General features: G+C 43.8%; 1 protein-coding gene across 1 annotated transcript in view; it reads right to left on the bottom strand.

Moving 5' to 3' along the window:
- The window catches only part of AGBL4 (AGBL carboxypeptidase 4), a 1564331-nt gene that overhangs the window by 200577 nt on the left and 1339321 nt on the right, over positions 1-24433 (bottom strand). Inside the window, exon 8 of the mRNA XM_044302361.1 lies at positions 1306-1420. Within this exon, the coding sequence (XP_044158296.1) occupies positions 1306-1420 (115 nt within the window). The remainder of the gene's footprint in view (positions 1-1305; positions 1421-24433) is intronic.

Below are 24433 nucleotides of genomic sequence, written 5' to 3'. Positions count from 1 at the left end.
CCTTTAACAGTATCTTTCACAATGGCCGTCCCTTTAACAGTATCTTTCACAATGGCCGTCCCTTTAACAGTATCTTTCACAGTGGCCGCCCCTTTAACAGTATCTTTCACAATGGCCGTCCCTTTAACAATGACCGCCCTTTTAACAGTGACTTTCAAAGTGGCCGCCCCTTTAACAGTGACCTCCACGGTGCCCTCCCCTTTAACATTGAACTCCACAGCGCTCGCCCCCTTAACAGTGAACTCCACTTAATAGTGGCCCCTGCCCCCCATGCGTGTAGCAGTGTAGTTGTGCCGTCATATGACTGAATATTTTAGGACCTGCGAACTGCTAAAACCTGTGATCAGTTGTTATGGCAACCTGGAGTAGGGCCTGCGAGCTTCTATTGGCTGATAAGGGTCATGTGACCGTGTGTATGGCAGTTGGGATATGAAGTGAAAGACTTGCAGGCTTGTATTGGCTAATGCAAGTCATTTTTTGGGAATATCTCGGGAACGGTACGTCCTAGAGAGCTGAGACCCCCACAGATATACCAAGTTTCGTTCAAATCGATGGTTGTGTTTTTGAGTTTTCGCGGAACATACATATATACATATATAAGTCCTTTTTTATATACAGGTGAAACTCGAAAAATTTGAATATTGTGCAAAAGTCCATTTATTTCAGTAATGCAAATTAAAATTAGAATTTAGTGAAAAGGTAGAATAGTCTAGGCTCAGAGTGTCGCACTCTAGTCAGCTAATTAACCCATACCCCCTGAGCAAAGGGGACCTCAAAATTGTGACTTTGGGGTTTCATAAACTGTAAGCCATAATCATTCAAATTAGGCCTCATGCACACGACCGCGCCGTTTTTTGCGGTCCGCAAACCGCAGATCTATAAAAAACGGAAGACGCCCGTGTTGCCTTCCGCAATTTGCGTAACGGAACGGGCGCCGGCAATATAACTGCCTATTCTTGTCTGCAAAGCGCTGACAAGAATAGGACATGTTATATTTTTTTAGCGGGGCCGGGGAACGGAGCCACGGATGCGGACAGAACACGGAGTGCTGTCCGCATCTTTTGCGGCCCCATTGAAGTGAATGGGTCCGCATCCGGACGGCTCGGATGCGGACCCAAACAACAGTCGTGTGCATGAGGCCTAATAACAAATAAAGGCCTGAAATATCTCGCTTTGCATGTAATGAGTCTCATATATTAGTTTCACCTTTTAAGTTGCATTACTGAAATAAATTAACTTTGCACAATATTAAAAATTTTTGCGTTTCACCTGTAAATAGATAAATGTGTTATTTTATTCTCCTACCTGTAATTTCCCAGATACACTCCATCGGGGTTCAGCATTGGTGCAATTTTAAAAATCAGGTGATCTCTGAGGGATTTGGCTGTAGGATGTTGGCTGACAAGGAAATCAATGATGCCTGTAAGGTCAAATAGAAAAACACTGGATATAAACATGACATGAACAATAATGTCATCTAAAGTTAACAGGTTCACGGCCGTCTTTACCAAGGGGCAAAAGGGGCAGCTGCCCTGGGCCCAGTTGCTCCTGGGGGGCCCAAAGCAGCTGCCTCTTGAGCCCTGCTAGCTACTGCCCCGGGTGTCAGGCTGTCGGCTACACAGGCATCATGATCGTACTGTGTTAATGATCTTAATTCTAGGACCTTAATGAGTTTTGCTCTAGGACCTTAATGACATCATCACCATGTGACCAGTAACCTAGCAATTACTGGTCACATGGCTATGAGGTCATCACAGGTCCTACAGAAGTTAACTGGAGCTTTTTTGTGTAAAGATTACATCAGAAAAAGGTGACAGGGGCTGTTATGTTAATATACTGTAAACTATTGTATAGTGGGGTGCTGTATACTGTGTGGTGGGCTGTATACTGTGTGGTGGGCTGTATATTGTGTGGTGGGCTGTATATTGTGTGGTGGGCTATATATTGTGTAATGGGCTGTATACTGTGTGGTGGGCTGTATACTGTGTGGTGGGCTGTATACTGTGGGGGGCCTGTATAGTGTGGGGGGGGGGCTGTATAGTGGGAGGGCTGTATCGTCTATAGTTTGGGGTGCTGTATACAGTGAGGTGTTGTATACCGTGAGGTGCTGTATACTGTGGGCTGCTATACTGCTCTACTATATACTGTGGGGTACTGTATAGTGTGGGGTGCTATACTGCATACTGTGTGGTGCTGTACACTATAGGGTGTTATACTGCATACTGTGGGTTGCTGTATACTATAGGGTGCTATACTGCATACTGTGGGGTGCTGGGGTGCACTGTAACACTAGGGTGAGCCGAGCCCTGGTCTCCTTCCTGCAGAGCGGTGCCCACTTCCAGCCTGAGCCCAGCTGCCCAGAGCACTGATCCTGAGCCGCTGGAGTCTTGGAGTCTTCAGAACTGGAAGTATTTACAGTCATTCACTGGACTCTACCAGATGTGTGGATTTTTTGTGTGTGTGTTGTGGTGGAGGCCATGATTGCCTGCTAAGGTGTGGGAAGGCGGGATCCAGGGGGCCCAAGTAAATTTTTGCCCAGGGTCCAATCAATATTAAAGACGGCCCTGACCAGGTTAGTTACAATCTTATACTTTTTACTATACGCAGCATAGATCCATGTGCTGTCAGCGTCCGTATGTCAGACATGTCATTTATCTGCGGATGTCTGTGAGCTAGGATCTTCATCAGTGCCTTGATGTGCAGTCAAACCCTTTGGCACTGAGTGGCCCCTGACCGCGTATCTTCAAGACACTCACTGATGAATTGTCGTGTACGATTGGCTCAATGTGCTGCAACTAAGGGCTCGTTGACACGACCGTTGGTGTCCCGTGCCCGTACTGTGAACCGCAAATTGCGTTTTTTGTTTGTGCTGTTTGGGATCATAAATGCACAGAAATTTGCATGGAAATTTGTGCAGGTCTTCTGCGCGTTCACCCGCATTCGTGTGCAGGTACATTTAAGGGCATATCCGCACTGGACTGAAACACTGCAGACCTGCCGCCATATATTTGCATGTGGCAATTCTGTAGCATTTCATAGTACCAGCAAAGTAGATGAGATTTTAAGAAATCACCCACAAAAGCTGAAACAAATATATAAACAAACAAACCAATAAATAAATAAATACCCACAGCATTAACTGACCTGTGGAACAGATTTAAATATTTTTTTTTTGCAACATGTCAATTTATGCTGCAGATTTCACTGCACAGAGTGAAATTCACAGCAAATCAATGGCAAAATCTTCTACAACTCAGCATGTAGGCTACTTTCACACTGGCGTTTTGTCTTTCCGTTGTGAGATTTGTTCAGGGCTCTCACAAGCGGTCCAAAACGGATCAGTTTTGCCCTAATGCATTCTGAATGGAAAAGGATCCGCTCAGAATGCATCAGTTCAGTCTCCATTCTGCTGCTTGCAGCGTTTTGGTGTCCGTCTGACGAAACTGAGTCAAACGGATCCGTCCTGACACACAATGTAAGTCAATGGGGACGGATCCATTTTCTATGACACAATCTGGCACAATAGAAAACTGATCCGTCCTCTATTGACTTTCAATGGTGTTCAAAACAGATCCGTCATGGCTATGTTACAGATAATACAAACGGATCCATTCTGAACGGATGCAGACGGTTGTATTATCTGAACAGATCTGTCTGTGCAGATCCATGACGGATCCGCACCAAACGCGAGTGTGACATTAGCAGTGTCCTTGATGACATCAGTATCAGAACGGCAGGGGACTGACACCCTGTACCCTTGCCCGATCAGCTGAATGAGGAGAAGGCGTGCGCAGTGTGCACGTGCCATCTCCCGTCTCTTCCGGCTCTCTGCTGTATGTCTATGGGACAGCAGCAGCAGACAGGAAGAGAGAATGGAGACGGCACAAGCGCACTGCGCACGCCTTCTCCTCATACAGCTCATCAGCGGGGGTGCCGGGTGTTGGACCCCTGCCGATCTGATACTAATGACATATATATAAGGCCTCTTTCACACGGGCGTCATGTTTTTGGCCCGGATAAGATGCGGGTGCGTTGCAGGAAAATGCACGATTTTTCTGCGCGAGTGCAAAACATTGTAATGCGTTTTGCACACGCGTGAGAAAGATCGGCACGTTTGGTACCCAAACCCGAACCCGGACTTCTTCACAGAAGTTCGGGTTTGGGTTAGGTGTTGTGTAGATTTTATTATTTTTTTCTTATAACATGGTTATAAGGGAAAATAACAGCATTCCTAATACAGAATGCTTAGTACAATAGGGATGGAGGGGGTTAAAAAAAATTAAAAATAATTTAACTCACCTTAATCCACTTGCTGGCGCAGCCAGCATCTCTTCTGTCTTCATCTTTGAGGAATAGGACCTTTGATGACGTCACTGCGCTCATCACATGGTCCATCACATGATCTTTTACCATGGTGATGGATCATGTGATGGACCATGTGATAAGCGCAGTGACGTCACCACAGGTCCTTTTCCTGTGCACAGCAAAGATGAAGACAGAAGAGATGCCGGCTGCGCGAACAAGTGGATTAAGGTGAGTTAAATTTTTATTTATTTTTTTTAACCCCTCCAGCCCTATTGTACTATGCATTCTGTATTCAGAATGCTGTTATTTTCCCTTATAACCATGTTATAAGGGAAAATAATAATGATCGAGTCTCCATCCTGATCGTCTCCTAGCAACCATGCGTGAAAATCGCACTGCATCCGCACTTACTTGCAATATTTTAACGCAGCCCCATTCACTTCTATGGGGCCTGCATTGCGTGGAAAACGCACAAAGAGGAACATGCCGCGATTTTTCACACAACGCACAAATGATGCGTGAAAATCACCACTCATCTGCACAGCCCCATAGAAATGAATGGGTCCGGATTCAGTGCGGGTGCAATGCGTTCACCTCACGCATCGCATCCGCGCGGAAATCTCACCTGTGTGAAAGGGGCCTAATAGAAAAAGCCCGGACAACCCCTTTAACTTCCAGGGCATCTGCAGTACCCTATACCTGGGGTTACCGGCAATTATATTATGTATATACGTGCATGCCATGTTACTACTGTACATACATATATACATATATATATATATAGCATAATATAAACTCTAAACATATGGTATCGCTGTAAAAATAATTGAATGAAGCTAACAGGTCCTTTTCACTGTCTAGGGAACGCTGTGAAAACTAAACCCATAACACAATGGCGGAATTGTATCGTATGCAATATTAAATGGTTCCTTTAGAAAGTACAACTTGTCCTGCAAAAAACTAAAATAAGCTGTGATATGGCGAATGGAGAAATGATGGCTCCCGGAAGGCAGAAAGTAAAAAAATTAATAAAAAATGTTTTGGGGGAAAAACGGAAAGTTAGGAAGGAATTAAGGTCAAGTTTTCTATTTCTATCCCAGGTTCCGGCAGTCTGTAGGCCAAGGTGGCGGTGCCGAATACGTAGTCCATACCTCGCCTTGTATCTGTGCGCACGCCGCACCGCGTTAATGTGTTGAGATAAAGCACAGCAGCCCCAAGACCTGTTGTGTCCACATTACCGGATCAATGCAAACCGCATCTTCCAGACGGTGCAGTCAGCCAGGTACGTATGACTGCCCCTCATTACCGTAAGGTTAGGAATTTGACAGCTGCTGGCGCCCATTTAATATCACTTACAAAGAGCAGGCAGAGAAGTGCAGCAGATGCACTGATTTATTAGTCGGCCCTTGTATTAAAATAACAGTTTGCTGGTAAACAGGAAGGGTAATGATGCCAGTCACCCTCGTTAGAGGCTAATAATGGCTTAATTTGTCCACTAATTGACCTTTGATACTGCCGAGGCGTTGCAGTGTGTTTCAGGGCAAGAGATAAACAAGACCACGATTATGTTACCTCGGAGAATGGCTTCGGCAAATGGAAGGTAGTTAGCGTAATACATTATTTGCTCACAGATGAGCGGATTAATTGGTCTGCCAATTAGAAGGGTACTGGGGAAAACCGGGCAGCCTGCGCTGTAATGTGCTGCATACACAGTAGACCACTGCAAGCCATTTATTCTGAGTCATCAGTGTCTCAAGTCGAATCCGAGAGACAAAAGTCGTCTTCTGTCTGCTGCCCGGTGAACAATGAGGATTCTGCCAGAGGACGTTAAAAAAGTCAGCATATGGCTATAACTCGCCGACTTTCAGTAGCTGGCATCCGGGAGGCAATAGATGGCGGCGCATGGCGCACACTTTTTTTCAGGGCACGGAGGACCCACCCATTTCCTGAAAGGCTCAGTCCCTTTTTGTGAAATGTTATGCCCCTTTTTTGTGAAGCGTCGGCTCCTTTAAGCTCTCTTGGAGAAAGCAGCCCTCGAGGAGCTGTGCGGGAGTCAGGGAGGTCTCCCCTCTTCTTGAGAGCCTCCCGAATATTCCTGGAGAGTTTGTAGGTATGCCTATGGCAGAACAGAAAATTGTGGAATATGGTTTAAGGGGTGTCCCCATCTCAGGCTTTCCAGGCTAAAAACTGGCACACCTGTCATATGTGAGAAACAGTGGTGGCGGGGGTCACGAAAACAGCTGAGTGGGCTGCGCTATGGTAATTATGTAATTCCCATAGCGGTAAATGGAAACGACGGAGGCAGCATAGTTTTCATTGACTTCTATAGGTGTCACATATCACAGGGTGCCCATGGACGCCGGCCACCTCAGGCCGCTGTATAGAATGGGCATTCTGATCTCAGCTTTTAAAGGGCATCTGTCAGCAGTTTTGTAGCTATGACACTGGCTGACCTGTTACATGTACTTGGCAGCTGAAGGCATCTGTGTTGGTCCCATGTTCATATGTGCCCGCATTGCTGAGAAAAATGATGTTTTAATATATGCAAATGAGCTTCCAGGAGCAACGGGGGCGTTGTCGTTACACCTAGAGGCTCTGCTCTGTCTGAATCTGACACGGTCAGGCAGTGTAAAAGTCATCACATCTGAGCCTGTCAATCAAAATGCAGAGGGTGCAATGACTGGGGCAATTATCAGGCAGGAGCATTCCTAGGACCACTCGTTCCTGATAATTGCCCAATGAAAAAGTGACGTCTATCATTTGTGCTGCCTAAACAGTGAACTGCTGCCCAGAAAAAAATATTTTCTATGGGGATGAGCGAGCAGCAGCAAACCCTGGCCCCCATACAGCAGCTCTCACCTCCTCTGATGAGCAAGCAATTACTGGGACCAAACAAGGACCTTTAGTGACAGGATAGAGATGCAGTAAGATAGATAGATAGATATAAAGAGAGATAGATAGATATGAGATAGATAGATAGATAGATAGATCGATATAGAGATAGATAGATAGATAGATAGATAGATAGATAGATAGATATAGAGATAGATATGAGATAGATAGATAGATAGATAGATAGATATAAAGAGAGATATAGAGATAGATAGATAGATACTGTAGATAGATAGATAGATAGATAGATAGATATAGAGATAGACAGATAGATAGATAGATAGATAGATAGATACTGTAGATAGATAGATAGATAGATAGATAGATAGATAGATACTGTAGATAGATAGGGCTTGAGAAAGGCTCTAGTGTTTGAGCCGAAACGTTGCGTCCACATGGGTGATAGATAGACAGACAGATATATAGATGATAGCTAAATAGATAGATATGAGATAGATAGATAATAGAGAGATAGATAGATAATAGAGAGATAGATATATATTAGATAGATACATAGATAGATATTATGTTGTGATGTTCTCTGCTATGGGATAATACAGTATTTATATGATCTGTAAGATAACCTAGTAATATATTGGAGTATTTGCAGACACTTCTAGTAATATATCGGAGTATTTGCAGACGCTTCCCAGCAGCCTCGGCCGGTGATGTATTCCTCTGGACACAGGCCGCAGCCTCTCACATATTCATTATTTCACATTAATGCTGAAAAACCTTTTATTTGCAGCAGAATATAATTTCTTTGCCGTGCAGCCAAATTGACTTTTTAAAGAGGCAGCTCCTTTTAGTGATGGCCGGATGGCATTTAGATTTAGTATTAAATGACACAGAAATGGGTGTATTAGTTGACACCCGGTCACGTTTTGCTCCTTTTTGGAAAGTTCTGCTTCAGTAAACATCACATATTTGACTAGGTTTCCAAACTGGGCCATACATGTGACGTCACTTCAATTAAGGACAGAATTATTCTTCTCCTGGGCACATGTGCAAACTCCTGAATCCATATTATCTGCGCATGCGCCAGGGAGAGGATTTCTGGACCTGTTCACAGCGGACGGGATGTCCTGTCTGTAGCCCCAGCCAGAAACTTGGTAAAGGAAGTGATATCAGTGGAATCTCACTTTTTAGAAGAGGAGCACCACATGACCTAGTTTTCGGGAGGCTGATCCATGCAACTGCAGGACTGTTACGTGTTACAAACATTCTCCTACAGGTGTGTTCTGGGCCATTAAGGTGCCTTGTGGGGCCCTCCGGTTCCCAGGAAACCCCTTTAAGAGCTTGGCTCTGTTTTTATGGTACCAGGCGGTACCATTTCAGTGCCTCGATGCCTACTAACAACATTTCCCTATGAAATGATAATAGAAACCCTTAATACAACACGCAATATAGAACTGCATTCTATTTCAGCTATTGTTGCAAAGTCAGACTGTTGTTTGCTACTGAGAACTGCTTAGTCATTCCCATTGACTTGTATGGACCAATATAAGTCTATGGTAGCCTGAACTGCAACATTCTATTAGGCTCTACTTCTCTAGATTCACTCCTCCCACTAGAAGGTTCTAGATCAGTTACAAACTGTATAAAAGTAGAGTAGTCTGAGCCCCTAGTTGTCTGCAGATAGGGGCCAATGTTTGTTTAGTAGGAGACTCTGCAAGATTGAACCAGGAGAAGTGACCAGGAGAAGAAGCCACAGACCCTGGATCACTGTCTATCCCTTTCACCATGGAGCCAGCTGGACAGACCATGGGCCACCAGCTCTTTGGCCAGGGTACCAGTTCTATGAAAGAGAGGAAAATACAGCTCTAGTCTTTCCTCAGCACAGAACCTTCCGCTACCAGAGGTATGACGAGAGAAGCCAGCTTGCATTGTCTGAATTGTTTTGCACTTGGGTTCCTCTAGTAAAAGAAAAACATTGGTTTACTGCAGACCCTGACTCTCTGGACTTATTTCCCATGGGGTGCACCACGCCTTACTAGCCTCTCTGGAGAGCAGCAACACGTGGTAACACCTTGATGGTATCTGGTGGACTCTCTGTAGCATTGGGGGCCACCTCAAACCTGACCACTGCACTGACAGCTAGAGATGAGCGAACTTGATGTTTTCGGGTTCAGGTTCTGGGGCAATTCCGTTATGGATTCCGTTATCACAGAATATAATGAATATAAATAAGAATATAAATTCTATGACGGAATGCACCATGGAAGCCTAGAAGTCTATGGGCAGCATAATGGATCGGTTATGCAGGACAGGACTCCAGCTTCAGCTCTGAAGGACCATATGACCATGTGACACTGTAATACCACAGTTCTCCTGCACTGGCTGCTGCACCTGCATGGATCAGCTGATCACAAGAGAATTTTGACAATCCCTTTAAGGGTCCATTCACACGTCCATATGTGTTTTGTGGATCCGCAAAACATTGGACACCGGCAATGTGCGTTCCGCATTTTGCGGATGTGTAGAAAATGCCTTTTCTTGTCCGCAATTGCGGACAAGAATAGGACATGTTCTATTATTTTTGCGTATCTGGAAGGGCAGATGCGGACACCACATTCCGCCCCCCATTGAAAATAAATGGGTCCGCACCTTTTCCGCAAAGTTTCAGAACGGATGCGGACCCATTTTGCGGACGTGTGAATGGACCCTAACTGTGCGGTGGAGGACTCCTACAAGAGTCCTTCAAATGGCAAACCCACGGAAGAACGTGTGTCTTTTTTCAACCCTATCAACCAAGTAACTATGTAACAAAGGCGAACCGCGACCAAGCATTAGGTACTCAGGCGATCTGCATACACATAATATAATACAAGATAAACAGTATTTAGAGTAGATAAAAAGTCAGAATAAGTTCCGTCAGCAGCAGATGGTTTCCTTTTCTACACATTGCAAAAACAAAAAACAACAACTTAGAAATAATAGAATAGCAAAAAAAGATGTATTTTATGAAGACGGTAGGTTTCCCCATTGATAGCGGTAGAGCCAATTATAATGAAAGGTAGACTCTCTGTAAATGGCAGGTCTAGCGGAGTACTTTTAGCAATGTTTCAATAAATGTTCATTCGGTTTTAGATGTGCATTACCTCTTCTGCTGCCAAGAGTATTTATGAGATTTATATCAAGGACATATTAGCTTAATATTGGTATCATTGATATAAATGGAGGAGCTCTGCAGCGACATCTGGACTGCTGCCAGCAGACTGGACCATCCACCGCGCACACATTGTCCTGTGATTATATTAGGAACACTGTGGCCACGTACTGTAGTGCCACGCCTGCTTACATATGGCAGCACTGTGCAGTTATCATTATGTAACACAGAACTTGCATGTAAAAAAACCTTGCAACCTTATTAGGGAAGCCATCTTGAAATCACAGGGCCGAGATTTTGCAGGTATTGGAAGACCCTGACACAGGGCATCGGTCCTGATAGGGGTTAACCCCATGGTTAATGGGGGGAGGCAAAAAATACATCCATTGCCTGAGTGGGCCCCTAAATCAGGTGTCGCCATACCATGACGACTACATAGTATCTGAATATTAAAGTGGTTGTCTCACTTCAGCAAATGGCATTTACTAATGTATTGTGATTGTCCATATTGCCCGCTTTTCTGGCTAGATTCATTTTTTTCATGACATTAGACACTTTTGGTTTCCATGGTTACGACCACCCTGCAATCCAGCAACGGTGGTCGTTCTTGCTCACTATTGAAAAAAGTGCTGGACTATGTGCGCTCCCACGGTCCAAGCCACCAGAGAGGCCAGTGCATGTTCCTATATTGTGCCAGCATGACCACCGATACTGGATTGCAGGGTGGTCATAACCATGGATAGACGAACAGTGTATAATGTGATGGAAAAATGAATCCTGCCAGCAAAGGAGGCTATATGGACAATCGCAATACATTAGGAAGTGCCTTGTAGTAACTTTCTCCACATGATAAATGCCATTTGCTGAAGTGAAACAACCCCTTTAACATTGTACTATTACTAAACACTGAACAAAGACCAATATTACCACCCTATAGTGACTATATAGAGGTAAGTATTCTACATTCTAAATGGTTACAGTGCAGTTATATCCAATGACTTACAACTGACATCTCTCATTGGAATTGTTCCCTTTTCTTATCTTTTCTATTTGGCCCAGACCACCATGATGAGTTCTTCCAGTCGCGACTGGCCATTCTTTGGCTCGTCACGTTTCTAGCACTCTCCCTGCTTCTGCCCAAACGGCACTAATTCCCCATCGTACCCCCAAATCCATGCCTGTTACTGCCCCATCCACCTCTATTACTGTGCCCGCAGCATGACACAGACCTACTAAATATTGTACCTCCGATATATGGTGTCATAGCTATATTTAATATTGCCATACAGACAACACCCCTGAAAACAAAGGTTCTCCAAAAAATGATAGTGCACCACACATGGCAACAGTGCCATCTTTAGTGCCCCCAGAAAATCATAATTCTCACCTCTCACCCTCTAATCAGTAATAATAACCCTTTTGTACCCACAATAAACTTATAATGACTGCTGTGAGGTCCCTAGAAAGTAACAGTGCCCCTTATAGTAATATAGCTATTAGGTATGAGCGAATCGACTTCGGATGCTTCCATTCGAAGTCGATTCCCATAAAACTTCGGTGTAATACTGTACGGAGCAGGAGTTCGATATCAAGGTTTTTTACTGTAGAAATTAATTTACAAAGTTACAAGTAAGTAATAACTTCGGCTCATCGGAACCAATACATTCTAATACAGTGCCGTACAGTATTACAACAAAGTTTTATGCGAATCGACTTCGGATGAATCATCCGAAGTTGATTCGTTCATCTCTTTGCACAATGCAGTTTACACTATTTTCGTTAAAACTGGAAAACCCCTTTAATGATATATTTAGGGTGCACTAAAATTCATCCAGGCTCTAGAACAATACAAATTAATTGTTCCCTTACTACCCAAGATACATTTTTGTTAATTTTTGTAACTTAAAGGGGTTATCCCATGAGTAATGTAAAAAATTAAAATCGGACATCACATATTACATGACAATACCTTTCTAACAAAGCTAGGACCAGCCCTGTACCTCCCATCAATCCACAGATCTCCCCATTCATTGTTCTGCTAGATTTATACCAAGCTGGCAGCTCAAGGGGCGTGTCCTTTCTGTTGTAGCTAAGGGGGCGTGTCCATGCTCACCCTATCACAACTCAGGAGGCAGTTGAAGGATGAAACTGAGCATGTGCGTCCACCTCAGTGAGCAGGTCAAAGAAATAAGAAAAAAAAATAACTGCAGTTGACGCTGTACAGATACAGTTTATTGAATAACTCACTGGCTATGCTACATTTTTAATTACATGCAATTACAAAAGTATCCAGATCCAGGTACTGATTTGAAAAATGTAAAATATTTTTTGTGGGGCAACCCCTTTAAAGAGTTGCTGCCTCCTCTCCTGACATGTCTGTTTTAATAACTACTTGCATCTCCCATGTAATAACAATTCTGGAGCATCCATTCTTATGACTCTGTGATGTGCTATTTCTCTATTATTCCTGCTAGAAGTCATAAATCAATTGCTAGCAGTTTGCAATGAAGGTCCAGAAGGGTGTTACCACCCGGGGTGCGTCTCTGCACAGTCTGACATTACTGCCAGTGTCAGACTGTGCAGGGACACAACCTCAACCGCTAACACCCAGATTTTAGACAATGCATTCTTAAACTTCCAGCAGGAATAATAAAGGAATGGCACAACACAGAGACGTAAGAATAGATGCTCCAGAATTGTTATTAGATGGGGAATGCAAGTAGTTACTAAAACGGACATGTCAGGAGAGGGGACGGCTCCTTTTTAAATGAATGCAATGAGTCCTGCGGAGCGAGAGCCACTCTGGCTAATACATGGTGCCTTGAATAGGGACCCCCTCTATGAATTCCTGAACGCAGTACCTTCTAAGGTGGACAACCCCCTCAAATAAGAGTGAAATGCCAGCACCCTGTGGTATGTGTGTATTTTTTTCCCTCTTGAGATTCGCCGTGCCGCGTCTCCCTCTGTGCAGATGGTGTACGGCGTTCCGTCTGATCCAATGACAGATGACAGTTCCTGCCAGCTCCGTGTAAACCTGGACTCTCATTTTCCTTCATCTTCCCCTGAGGGGACAGCTCAGAAAGCCCCTTTCCTGCCGCAGCTCATACGTGAGAACACACTGTGAACCGCCAGGAGCGGCACCTCCTGACTGCTTATTGATTTCCACTTTACTGTGTTTTTTTCAGGCCTCTCATTTTAAAAGCATTTTCCTGTACCGGACCATGAAAATACCCGGAGAAGAGCAGCCGCCCTGACAGACAAGTCAAACATACGCACCGGTCTGGAGAAAACTGACAATGAGTTGAATTTAGGACATCGCCTTCACCGGATCATCACCATGTTCTTTCCTTTTTCAACTTTTTCTGCCGTGACATCTAACTTTCACATTAAGGGGGCCTGTCAACTCTCCTACTAGCATTCCCCATGTGATATCAATCCGAGCGCATCTTTTTTTATATATATATTTATAGATATAACTTTTGTGCCATTCCTCTATTATTCCTACTGGAAGTTTATAAATAAACTGGAATAAGTCTGCAATGAAGGTCCAGATGGGTGTTACCAGTTGAAGATGTGTCCCTGTACAGTGCTGACACGATACACACAGTGCTGCCACTCTTACTTTGTAGAATCCCTACTTGTTAGACGGGTCTTTTTAAAATAATCAAAAAGTAGCTAAACTTGTAGGCAAGTGTTCAGTTTCCCTGCAGCGCCACCACAGGGGAATTGAGGCATTACACAGTGCCCTGTCACATCAATGGCTTATCCTTGAGAGCAAAAGATGCTCTCGGTAACAGTGCTCCACTCCTGGCCCAGAGATGCAGATCCGGATTTAGGTTACCCTAGTAGGGCATATGTATTATATGTAGAGAATCATATACTGTACACAGATGTGTCCAGCTTTACTTGAAATTTGTTAGGAAGTCCAATTATTTTATGGAAAAAAAATCAATATAATATCGCAACATGATAATAAAAGCCTGCAATTCACAAAACAACCACATGGTGGCCATATATAGACACCTATTGGATAGATATCTCGTGACACAGTATCACAATATTTATTTTTTTTAAAGCTGGCCATCTTGAATCACATGTCTCGGAGCAGGTTGTGCTACTGCATGATGTAAGGCAAGGAAGGACGCATCTGTATCAGTATGAGTAATCCGAACATGTGCAGACTACAGTGCTCCAGGTCCATCCCTTTGGACCCCATATTAATCAGCTGCTGCTCGACCTTTACAACCATTCGTCTGACTATAGGGTGAGCTCGCTGCAGATTAGTAAGGACGGAAAAAAAATCCATAGTGTAAAGGCACAGCTTAGTAAATCATGTTATATTGCTCGCCAACTAACATGGATCTTGTTTTGGGTTGTTTTCTTATATTCCGAGCTAAAGATTTCATATCTAAAGCAAATACCAAGAGGATGAGTGCACAACGGCTGCAGGAGCAGCAAGGCCACAAAACTGAGCTAGAAAGTCGGACAGGCGGTATGATTGAAAGCTTAAATATTCGTTTTAGTTGTACTCATTTCAGCGCAAACGCCTCCTTGTGGGTCCTTTTGGTGAGTCGAGCGAGTGAGCTAATAAAGTCTGAGTTGTATCTGGGGGCTGATTGACGTTACTGAATTAGGGCTTATGCATACGTCTTCATCCGATCCACGTTTTTTTGTGGGTCAGATGCAGACCCATTCAGCTCAACGGGGACGCAAAAGATGCAGACAGTATACCGGAGTGCTGTCCACATCCGTAAGTCCGTTCTGCGGCCCTGCAGAAAAATAGAACATGTCCTATACTTGTCCGTTTTGCAGACAAAAATAGGCGTTGTTACAATGGGTCCACAAGAAGAAAAAAAAAGTGATGCAACAAGGGCTTCACATGGACAGCATGATAATCTTTTGCTGATCCGCATTTTCAGATGGCAAAGTACATGCGGTCATGTGAATGCACCCTTAGGACATGAGCGTATCTTTTGTCCACATCAGATCCGCAGTTTTTGTTCTGCGGCCCCGCAAAAAAATAGACCATGTTCTGCAGAGGGCCGGACATTCCGTTCCACAAAATCCATGTTTTGCAGACTGCAAAATAGGCATTCACTTCTATGGCGCTGAGCTGTGCCTAGGCCGCGTAAAGGATGAACGTGACGTCACTGGCTTAAAAAAATGCTGTGAGCAGGCCACGGCACTACAGAGAGCGCCGCTGCCTTATCCAAGGGCTGACCAGCGGGGGTCCAGGGTGCCAGACCCCCACCAATCAGATACTGATGAATGTTCCTGGTATCTCAGAAAGCCCCTTTAATAAGCTGTTGCCCACCATGCAAAAGGAAAAGGGAGAAGGGCATTGGAGAAGGAAATTGCACTGTATACCATTAAGCTATTTATTATTGACATCTCTGGTGTTCTATGCGAGGGACTATTTTCTTTTCAGGGAAGGAAAAGGTTAACAAGAGCAGATTGCAGGGCACTGGGGTTGCTGCTGTCCATCCACAAAAAGGGAAGAGAAAATTCCTCCAGCTAATGTGACATAAAATAGAAGAAAAAAAAAAAGCTTAAGTCACTGAACTTTCACAAAATGTAATTTAATAGAGTGGTGTTATTAGCAACTTTCTAAATCAATTCATTTTAAAAAATCTGCCTGCATCCACCTAAAAAAGCCGTAAAGCTTCCATACAGCTTTTAAAGATTATAGGAGTATCTTACCTTTCTGTAAGTGTGAGTTATCCCTCCTCATCTGTTCTGTAGCTCAAAACAAACATATCGGAAAGTAAGGGAAAGGATGTCACAGCAGTACAGTGCTTCTGAGAGAAATGCACCTAGCTGTGTAGCTGAAACAGGGAATAATATTGCCAAAAGAGACTTTAAGGAAGCCCAAAAAAGAATAGTTTCTTCACAGTTATGATTGTACAAAGAAGCACAGCTATTATGCAAACTTTCTTTTTTTATTTTTTTTTTTACTTAGGTATGCTTTAAAATTACACTGGAGAACAGCAATTTTTTCATCAGTATAGTTAGAATAATGATGTGCATTACTTCACTCCAGGTATTTTTGTTTCTTTGTTAATTAATGGGATAACCCATTTAAGGAGGATGTCTTCCTAATTTTAAGCTGCCTCACTTATTGCCATCAGAAAGGATTGACTAAAAGTGTATTAAATGCTCATGTCTCATGCTCATTACAGTTCCATAAATCCCATATAAGCAGCCCTAATATGGCACTCATAGAAGTCTTTGGACCCCCACTGTACCAGTATTGCCTCTGGCTTCATGCAGATGTTGCAACTCCTACACCGACTGAACAAATAGCCCCTAATAATAATGAAAAGGTACTTGCATATATTGTAAAGCGTAAATCTTTATTAATAATAAAAGTATTAGACAAGGTGAAAACATAAGGGAAAAGGTGGCCATACGACCCCCTCACCCCAAACCCCTGGTAGTGGAGACCACACTGGAGCAACTCAGGTTGTCAGCCCAAAAGGATAATGATAATAATATCCACAAGTCATGCGTGTGCATGTAGCCCAAGTAAAACACAGTTAGAACACGATGAAACAATTGAAAATATAAAAACGGAAATATGCTGCATACATACGATGTATAATGGCCAAATAACCCCACAACAAGGTCCGGTCACCAATGTCACAAGATAACAGGATGGTGGGTCCGCACCCCAAAGTGTGTATGCCAGAGCTACATAACACTACAACATATGGCTGGAAATAACAGAGATCAATTGCCCATAATGGACTGTATAACCGAGGCTCTCAGTGTGCTGCTGCCCCAACGCACGTTTCGCCAACCCTCTGGCTTTGTCACGAGACTTGATGTTGCACTGCGCATGAATAAAAAAAATAATGCTAGCATGCCCTAGGGAAGATTATCCTTGTAATATGGTGCCATAAACAGGCGCCATACTGTGGCACGCTGTACGAAGCTCCTTGTGCCTATGTACGTGCACATAACTCTACCTTGTGGAAGACCCCTTTCTCCACAGAGGAGTGCTATTAGACAAGGTATCTAGTTGCAATTAATGGTTTAGAAAACCAAAGCAATCCGGTCTCAAGACAATGCACTTCAAAAATTTTAGTACCAGTCGTGACCACCAGAGGCCTGCCAGTCAATGGAGCGGGCAGAATTGTCACTTGTACAATACACTAGTTTGCAAATAAGGCACTTTTAGAGCACAAAGCTTTGGAAATTTCTTAGCTGATATTATAAGTGATATTATAAATGACCGCCACCTTGGAGACAATGATCCTGAAAAGCTGCAATATCAGCTATCACTACCAGAGGCATCTCACTCAAGCTGTACAAACAGCAGCAATCAATTTCTATGTTATACCAGGCAGCAGATTGCAATGCTCAGGACTGTAATTTACTTTATGCTGTTATAGCTTGTCCAGCATAACAGCCATTTCTATTGTTTCATGTGATGGCAATGCACCCGAAGATCACGGACTGTAATAGAACTTCAAAAAATGTTCAGAACACGAGAATGAAGAAGAATATCTTGTGGGATTTTTGCGACTCCAAACTGGTATTTTAGGTGAGTGCTACTGAGTTTCAGCAAAAATCAAAACAGATTCTTAGGGAGAAGAATTTTCAAAGACAGAGGGGTCAGGAGAAGCTCGGAAGAGTCTTGACTGCGGAATACGCTAGGTTTTGAAGGAGGACTGATGAAACGATGATCATCTTGGAAAACAAGTCTACAGTAGCCCAGTATTTATTGTATGTGCTCGACTCCCACAGAAGATCTACCATAGCATAAATTGCTAAAAAGGTTCCTGCTGGCTATGATTGAAAGATGTCAGAACACAGAGGACATCACAGCTTGGGGCCAACAGTGTCTACAATGGGCACATAAGCATCAGAACTGGACAATGGAGCAATGGAAGAAGGTGGCCTTCTTCAAGGAGTCCCGTTCTAGTTTATATCGACAGCCAGGCACATGTGCCTCATTTACCTGGGTAATAAATGGCACCAGGATGCACTATGGAAAGACAAGTCAGCAAAGGCAGTGTAAATATGCTCTGGGCCATGTTATTCTTGGAAACTCTGGTCTTGTCTTTCATGTGGATGTGACACTTACCACCTGCCTAAACATGGTACAGTCAAGTACCCTCCAGCAGGGTAATGTCCTGGCCAGACTGCAAAAATTGTGCAGGAGTGGTTCAGGAAAATAGGAAGAGTTCAAAGTGTTGACTTGGCCTCCAAATTCCTCACTCTGATCGAGTATCTGTAGGGATGTGCTGGAAAAACAAGTCCCATCCATGGAGGTCCTATCTTGTAACTTCTGGACTTTGAAGTTCTGAACTTCAAGGGAAAGTGTGTTTTTCATTTCATTACGGAAATAAAAGGGTGTCCTGCGACTTTTGACTGACCCTCTATATGTATCTTAGGGAATTTCCATACATGCAATTTTCTAAAGTATTAACAAACTACAAGTTCACTGGAGACTGAATCCATTAACCAGTCCCATTGTCAAACTGTCAATCAGGGGGCTGCACTATACCTCCACCACCTTAAAGGGGTTCTCGGGCATTTCATCTGATTAGGGCATGGTGTTAACCTTGGAAAGGAAGCTCGTTTACATAGGACCTACCCTCACTCGCTCCCCTGATGCCACCATCCCAGGCAGTGGTGTATCTTGGTTTTGTGCTGCCCTAGGCGAGACTAAACTCGGGCACCCCCCTAATATAAATTTGACCCACCCCTTCCTGTAAAGGCCAAACCCATTTCTCTCTAAACCCCACCCCTTCCTATGTGCCATCCACAGATCCCCCTCCCCTAAACAGTGCCATCCACGGATCCCCCTCCCCTAAACAGTGCCATCCACAGATCCCCCTCCCCTAAACAGTGCCATCCACAGATCCCCCTCCCCTAAACAGTGCCATCCACAGATCCCCCTCCCCTAAATAGTGCCATCCACAGATCCCCCTCCCCATAACAGTGCCATCCACATATCCCCCTCCTCTAAACAGTGCCATCCACAGATCCCCCTCCCCTAAACTGTGCCATCCACAGATCCCCCTCCCCTAAACAGTGCCATCCACAGATCCCCCTCCCCTAAACAGTGCCATCAACAGATCCCCCTCCCCTAAATAGTGCCATCAACAGATCCCCTCCCCCCCCGACGCTCACAGGAGAATATTTATAAACTAATCAGTAACTTTAACTTTATTCATTGGTGATCTCTTAACTGGATATCTTACTATGTCTTAGCTCCGGTAACAGCAGGCAGTGCGGGCGGGCGGCGCTCACTCACTGACGTCACGCGCCTGCTCCTCCCACTAGGCGGCACAGGCGTGTGATGTCAGTGAGTGAGCGCCGCCCGCCCGCACTGCCTGCTGTTACCGGAGCTAAGACATAGTAAGATATCCAGTTAAGAGATCACCAATGAATAAAGTTAAAGTTACTGATTAGTTTATAAATATTCTCCTGTGAGCGGCGGGGCCCTGTATATTCTAACCCCCAGGCAAGCGTCCCTGTCACCATGGGAACGCCTGAGGGTTAGAATATACCATCGGATCTTCTGAATATACCGGCGGCATATAAGACTGATGGGACAAAGGGCAAACAAGGCATTTTGCCGCTCCATTGGCAAGTGCCGCCCTAGGCAAATGCCTTGTTTGCCTTGTGATAGATACGCCACTGATCCCAGGTGTTGTTGGTGTAAGATGTGAAAAATGTATTAAGACATGCACGCTTCTATATTTGTTGCATCTTCTGCTGTCTGTGAACCACATAGTGAAATTCATGCCAGCTAGGAGCTAGTTATAATTTAGACCAATTTTCTGGTGTAAATATAGTGAATGTGTCAGGCTGAGGGGAGCACCCCCTTCTCTCTGCCCTCTATTGCGAAGCTCCGTCCACTTGAAAGCAGTGGACAATCATAAAAAGGTAACTTTTTTCTGCAAAACACTGTTTGCACATAAATGTGCAACTTTTGTCCAGAGAACTTTTGTCCATGTTTGAAAAAAATTGGAGATCTGACCACTATAAAGATGTCATAAGACAAAAATCAACAGGGGACTTTGGACCTGAAAATAACATAGTGTTAAAATGTAGAAAACTTATACTTTCAATTAAATAAGTGCCACGTAGTGAAGGAAAAAACCTGGCAAACAAATAGTTAAAAGTCATATCATAACGAAGAATCCATTGTCACATTCAATTCACTTGCAAAATTAAAACCATTCCTGTCTTGGTGAAGGATAAAAAAATGATATGAAGAAAACAAAAAATAATTAGTTTCAGGGCCACTTGAGACTAGTCTGCATTAAGCCTCTGATATCTCTGGGAAAAAAAAATCTGATGCTAAGTTATGTACAAATGAATATTTCTGCATGTTTACAGTTAGTAATACTTAATTAGCATATAAATGCCCATAAATGTTTAATCCAGAATTTACAAACATTCAAAATTAATTACTTTCCGATCATCAAGCAGGAAAGTTGCTGAGTGGAACCAATGCCCTTAACCTTTGGTTTTTTGGAGAACTGCATTTACCAATCAAGATACTCAGGATAATAGTCTAGCTACATTGTTATATAGGGCAGGAAACTAATTAACAGTAAAGTTATCTGAAAATCCCAAGGTTTGTTGTCACTGCAGGCAGTGCTTACTCGAAACTTTTTCCAGACTCTACAAGAGATCAGTAAAATTCAGGTCTCATGTTAATGCCATTCATTGTGTAGCCTTACAGATTTTAAGAATGCTCTTCAAGTTTCCATGTCTGAAAACATTAAGGAGCTTAAAGAGGAAAATGGATTAACTGATCTTGTGACAGTTCATATAGACGTCATACCTTGATATCAGGAGATGACATACAGTAACTGCAAGGATCTGTGACTTATCAGGAAATAATTAATATCGAAAGACCACGGCACTCTATAGCTGTATTTTGATTGCTTCTTTTATAAAAGAAGCAATCAAAATACAGCTATAGAGTGCCGTGGTCTTTCGATATTAATTATATGCACCTTTACCACTGAGCACCGCCTTCCACAACCAGGAGTGCCGCTCAACCACCCTCTCTCACTTATCAGGAAATGACATACCAGGGGTTATGTCAGAAATACAGAATATGACATTAATATCTTTGATGTAGGATCTTTGATGAGGACATCAGTAGGATCTATAATCTGTCAGAGATGACAGTGGAATCTATGATGTGTTAGGAGATGACATCAGTAGGATTTAATGTGTCACGGGGTGACATCAATGGGATCTCTGATGTCTTGGAAGATGACATCTCTAGGATCTACTGTATGATGTGCTAGAAGATGACATCAGTGGGATCTTTGATGTGTCAGGAGATGACATCAGGGGGATCTATGATGTGTCAGAAGATGACATCAGGGAGATCTATGATGTTTTAGAAGATGACATCAGGGGGATCTATAATGTGTCAGAAGATGACATCAGGGGGATCTATGATGTGTCAGGAGATGACATCAGGGAGATCTATGATGTTTTAGAAGATGACATCAGGGGGATCTATGATGTGTCAGAAGATGACATTAGTGGGATCTATGATGTGTCAGGAGATGACATCAGGGAGATCTATGATGTTTTAGAAGATGATATCAGGGGGATCTATGATGTGTCAGAAGATGACATTCGTGGGATCTATGATGTGTCAGAAGATGACATCAGTGGGATCTATGATGTGTCAGAAGATGACATCAGGGGATCTATGATGTGTCAGGAGATGACATCAGGGAGATCTATGATGTTTTAGAAGATGATATCGGGGGATTTATGATGTGTCAAGAGATAACATCAGCAGGATCTATGATGTGTAAAGAGATGACATTTGCAGGAATTATGATGTCTCAGGAGATGACATCAATTGGAGGTGCAGCGAGAGCCCGCAGAATCAGTGCAGACAATGGGAGAGATTGTGACCCTGATGATAAGTTGTGTCATGGTGTACTTCAGTGCAGTGGAAAGGAGGTTTGAAGAACCAGGCCAGAAATAAAAGTATAGCAGTCTCCTTTTTACTTAGTGCAAAATATAACATGGCACATCCAGCAGTAGTATGTAGGTACAAAGTGCAGATTCTGTCACCAGATGAAGAGGTATGTTGGCTTCGATAGGTGGCAATAAAATTGCACTTGAAGGCACTTGCAAATATAGGTGTCTACTGTCTGATACAGGCTTAGAGTTAGTCTGGCATAAATGTAATTTAGGTGATAGATGACCGCACAGTATTCCCTCACCTGCAGCAGGTTCTGTAAAGCTGCGGCTTGCTAGTCACTGCTGTATATTAAGGGATGGAAGTATTCTTGGTTATAGGAATCTCTCTGGAGTAGTGGTCTCACAGGAGAACTGGTTACGGTCCCTTGGAGTAGGAGCTCTGGCATTTGCTTCCTTCCTCCACCCTGTCTGGACCCTCCTGTCTGGAAGCAGGACCAGCCCACTCCTACCAAGAGGGGAGGAACAGGGTGGTTAACCATGTTCCTGCCAACCATACCTCCTCTGCTGGTGTACAGGGCATTAACATAATATGAAACTGCAAAGACATATAATTGCAGATACCCCCAGGTCTGGGGTACTGCACAGGAGAATACATCAACAGGCACCTGTGATTTGTCATGAGAGGACTTCAATGGGATCTTTGACGTTTATAGCAGGAAATGACTTTAGGGAAGTCTAAGACATGTCAGGAGATTAAATCAGTCGGGATAATGGATGTGTCAGAAGATGACATCATGGGGTCTATGACATGGCAGGAAATTACTTTAGGGGCTGTATGACATTACAGTATATGACTTATTGTTTTTGACATGGTAGGAAATTACTTAAAGGGTTTCACCTTGACAGGCCTTTCAGCAAGACCACCCCCCATGCTGCTGGACCTGCGGGGGAAAGCAAACATACCTGCTTCCCACTGCTGGGCCCCAGCTCCTTTGGTCCTCCATCACAGCTGCCACTCTCTGCATGTCAACATTTAGCTTGACACGGGTCACATGGTTGCTGCAGCCAATGACTGGCAGCAGTGGTAACATGTCCTAAATGCATCACTTGACCCAGTTGCACAGGCGGGACGCTACAGAAAATACTTCACACCAGTACCATACAGTATAGACCCAGGAGTAATACATGACTCAGGAGGCATAATACACAATGAAGATAAAATATAAACTGATAGATTTCACAGATGTTAGCTTTAACTTATACATTGCTGGGAAACAAAAAAAGGGTTGTCTTTTTCGTCCCAGAAACAGTGACACTCCTGTCAATTGGCTTTGTCTCGTTCTGTAGACTCAAGGGGAATGAGACTGAGCTGCAATACCAGCCATGGCCCATGGACAAGAGGGCACTGTTTGTGCCTGTTTATCTAATCCTGGAGAATCCCTTTAACCACTTCAGACAATGGGGGCATATCGCTAGGATGCTACAATGAGAACGGAGCGGGGAAATGAACGGAGGGCCCACTGCGCATGCGCATCCGCCCTCCATTCATTTCTATGGGGCCGCCGAAAATAGCAGAGCGCTGGCTCGGCTATTTCCGCCTGCCCCATTGAAATGAATGGGAGCAGGGGCCGTGCGTGCGCGGTGCGCTCCCATTCACTTCTATGGGAGCAGCACTTGGTGGTGGACAGACCCCGGGAAATCCAGGATCCTCCAGCCACAGCTCTCCCCGCTCTGTTCTCGTTGTAAGTGCGGGTCCCAGAGGTGGGACCCGCACCTATCAGATATTGGGGGCATATCCTAGAGATATGCCTCCATTGTATGTGATGGGAATACCCCTTTAAGTAAGTATTGCATTTACAGGATCTATGTTAGTGGCAATGTGTTACATTGTTCTCATTAATGGTAACATTCCGTAAGGGGTGAAAAAAATTTAAATATTTTGATTTAAAAAGTAGACATTGGAAACTGAAATGATTACTGATATGCAGCTTGAGTGAGGGGATCCTGCACCGATACCTAGGGATCGTTACACCAGGCACTTTATACTTCTGATCTTCAGCTTTATTTATGTTTTCCCCTTGTGTGAAATCTTGTAAGGACACAAATCATTGATACTGCTGGTCACAAGAAACTAGGACTGAAGCCCATCTGGGAGGCTACAGATTGCATATTATATCCATTTCAGACCACAAGCCTTTCAGAGAA

This window comes from Bufo gargarizans, chromosome 7 (genome assembly GCF_014858855.1).
Source record: "Bufo gargarizans isolate SCDJY-AF-19 chromosome 7, ASM1485885v1, whole genome shotgun sequence".
In the NCBI taxonomy this organism is placed as follows: Eukaryota; Metazoa; Chordata; class Amphibia; order Anura; family Bufonidae; genus Bufo; species Bufo gargarizans.
This window is presented reverse-complemented; position numbering and strand designations above follow the sequence as displayed.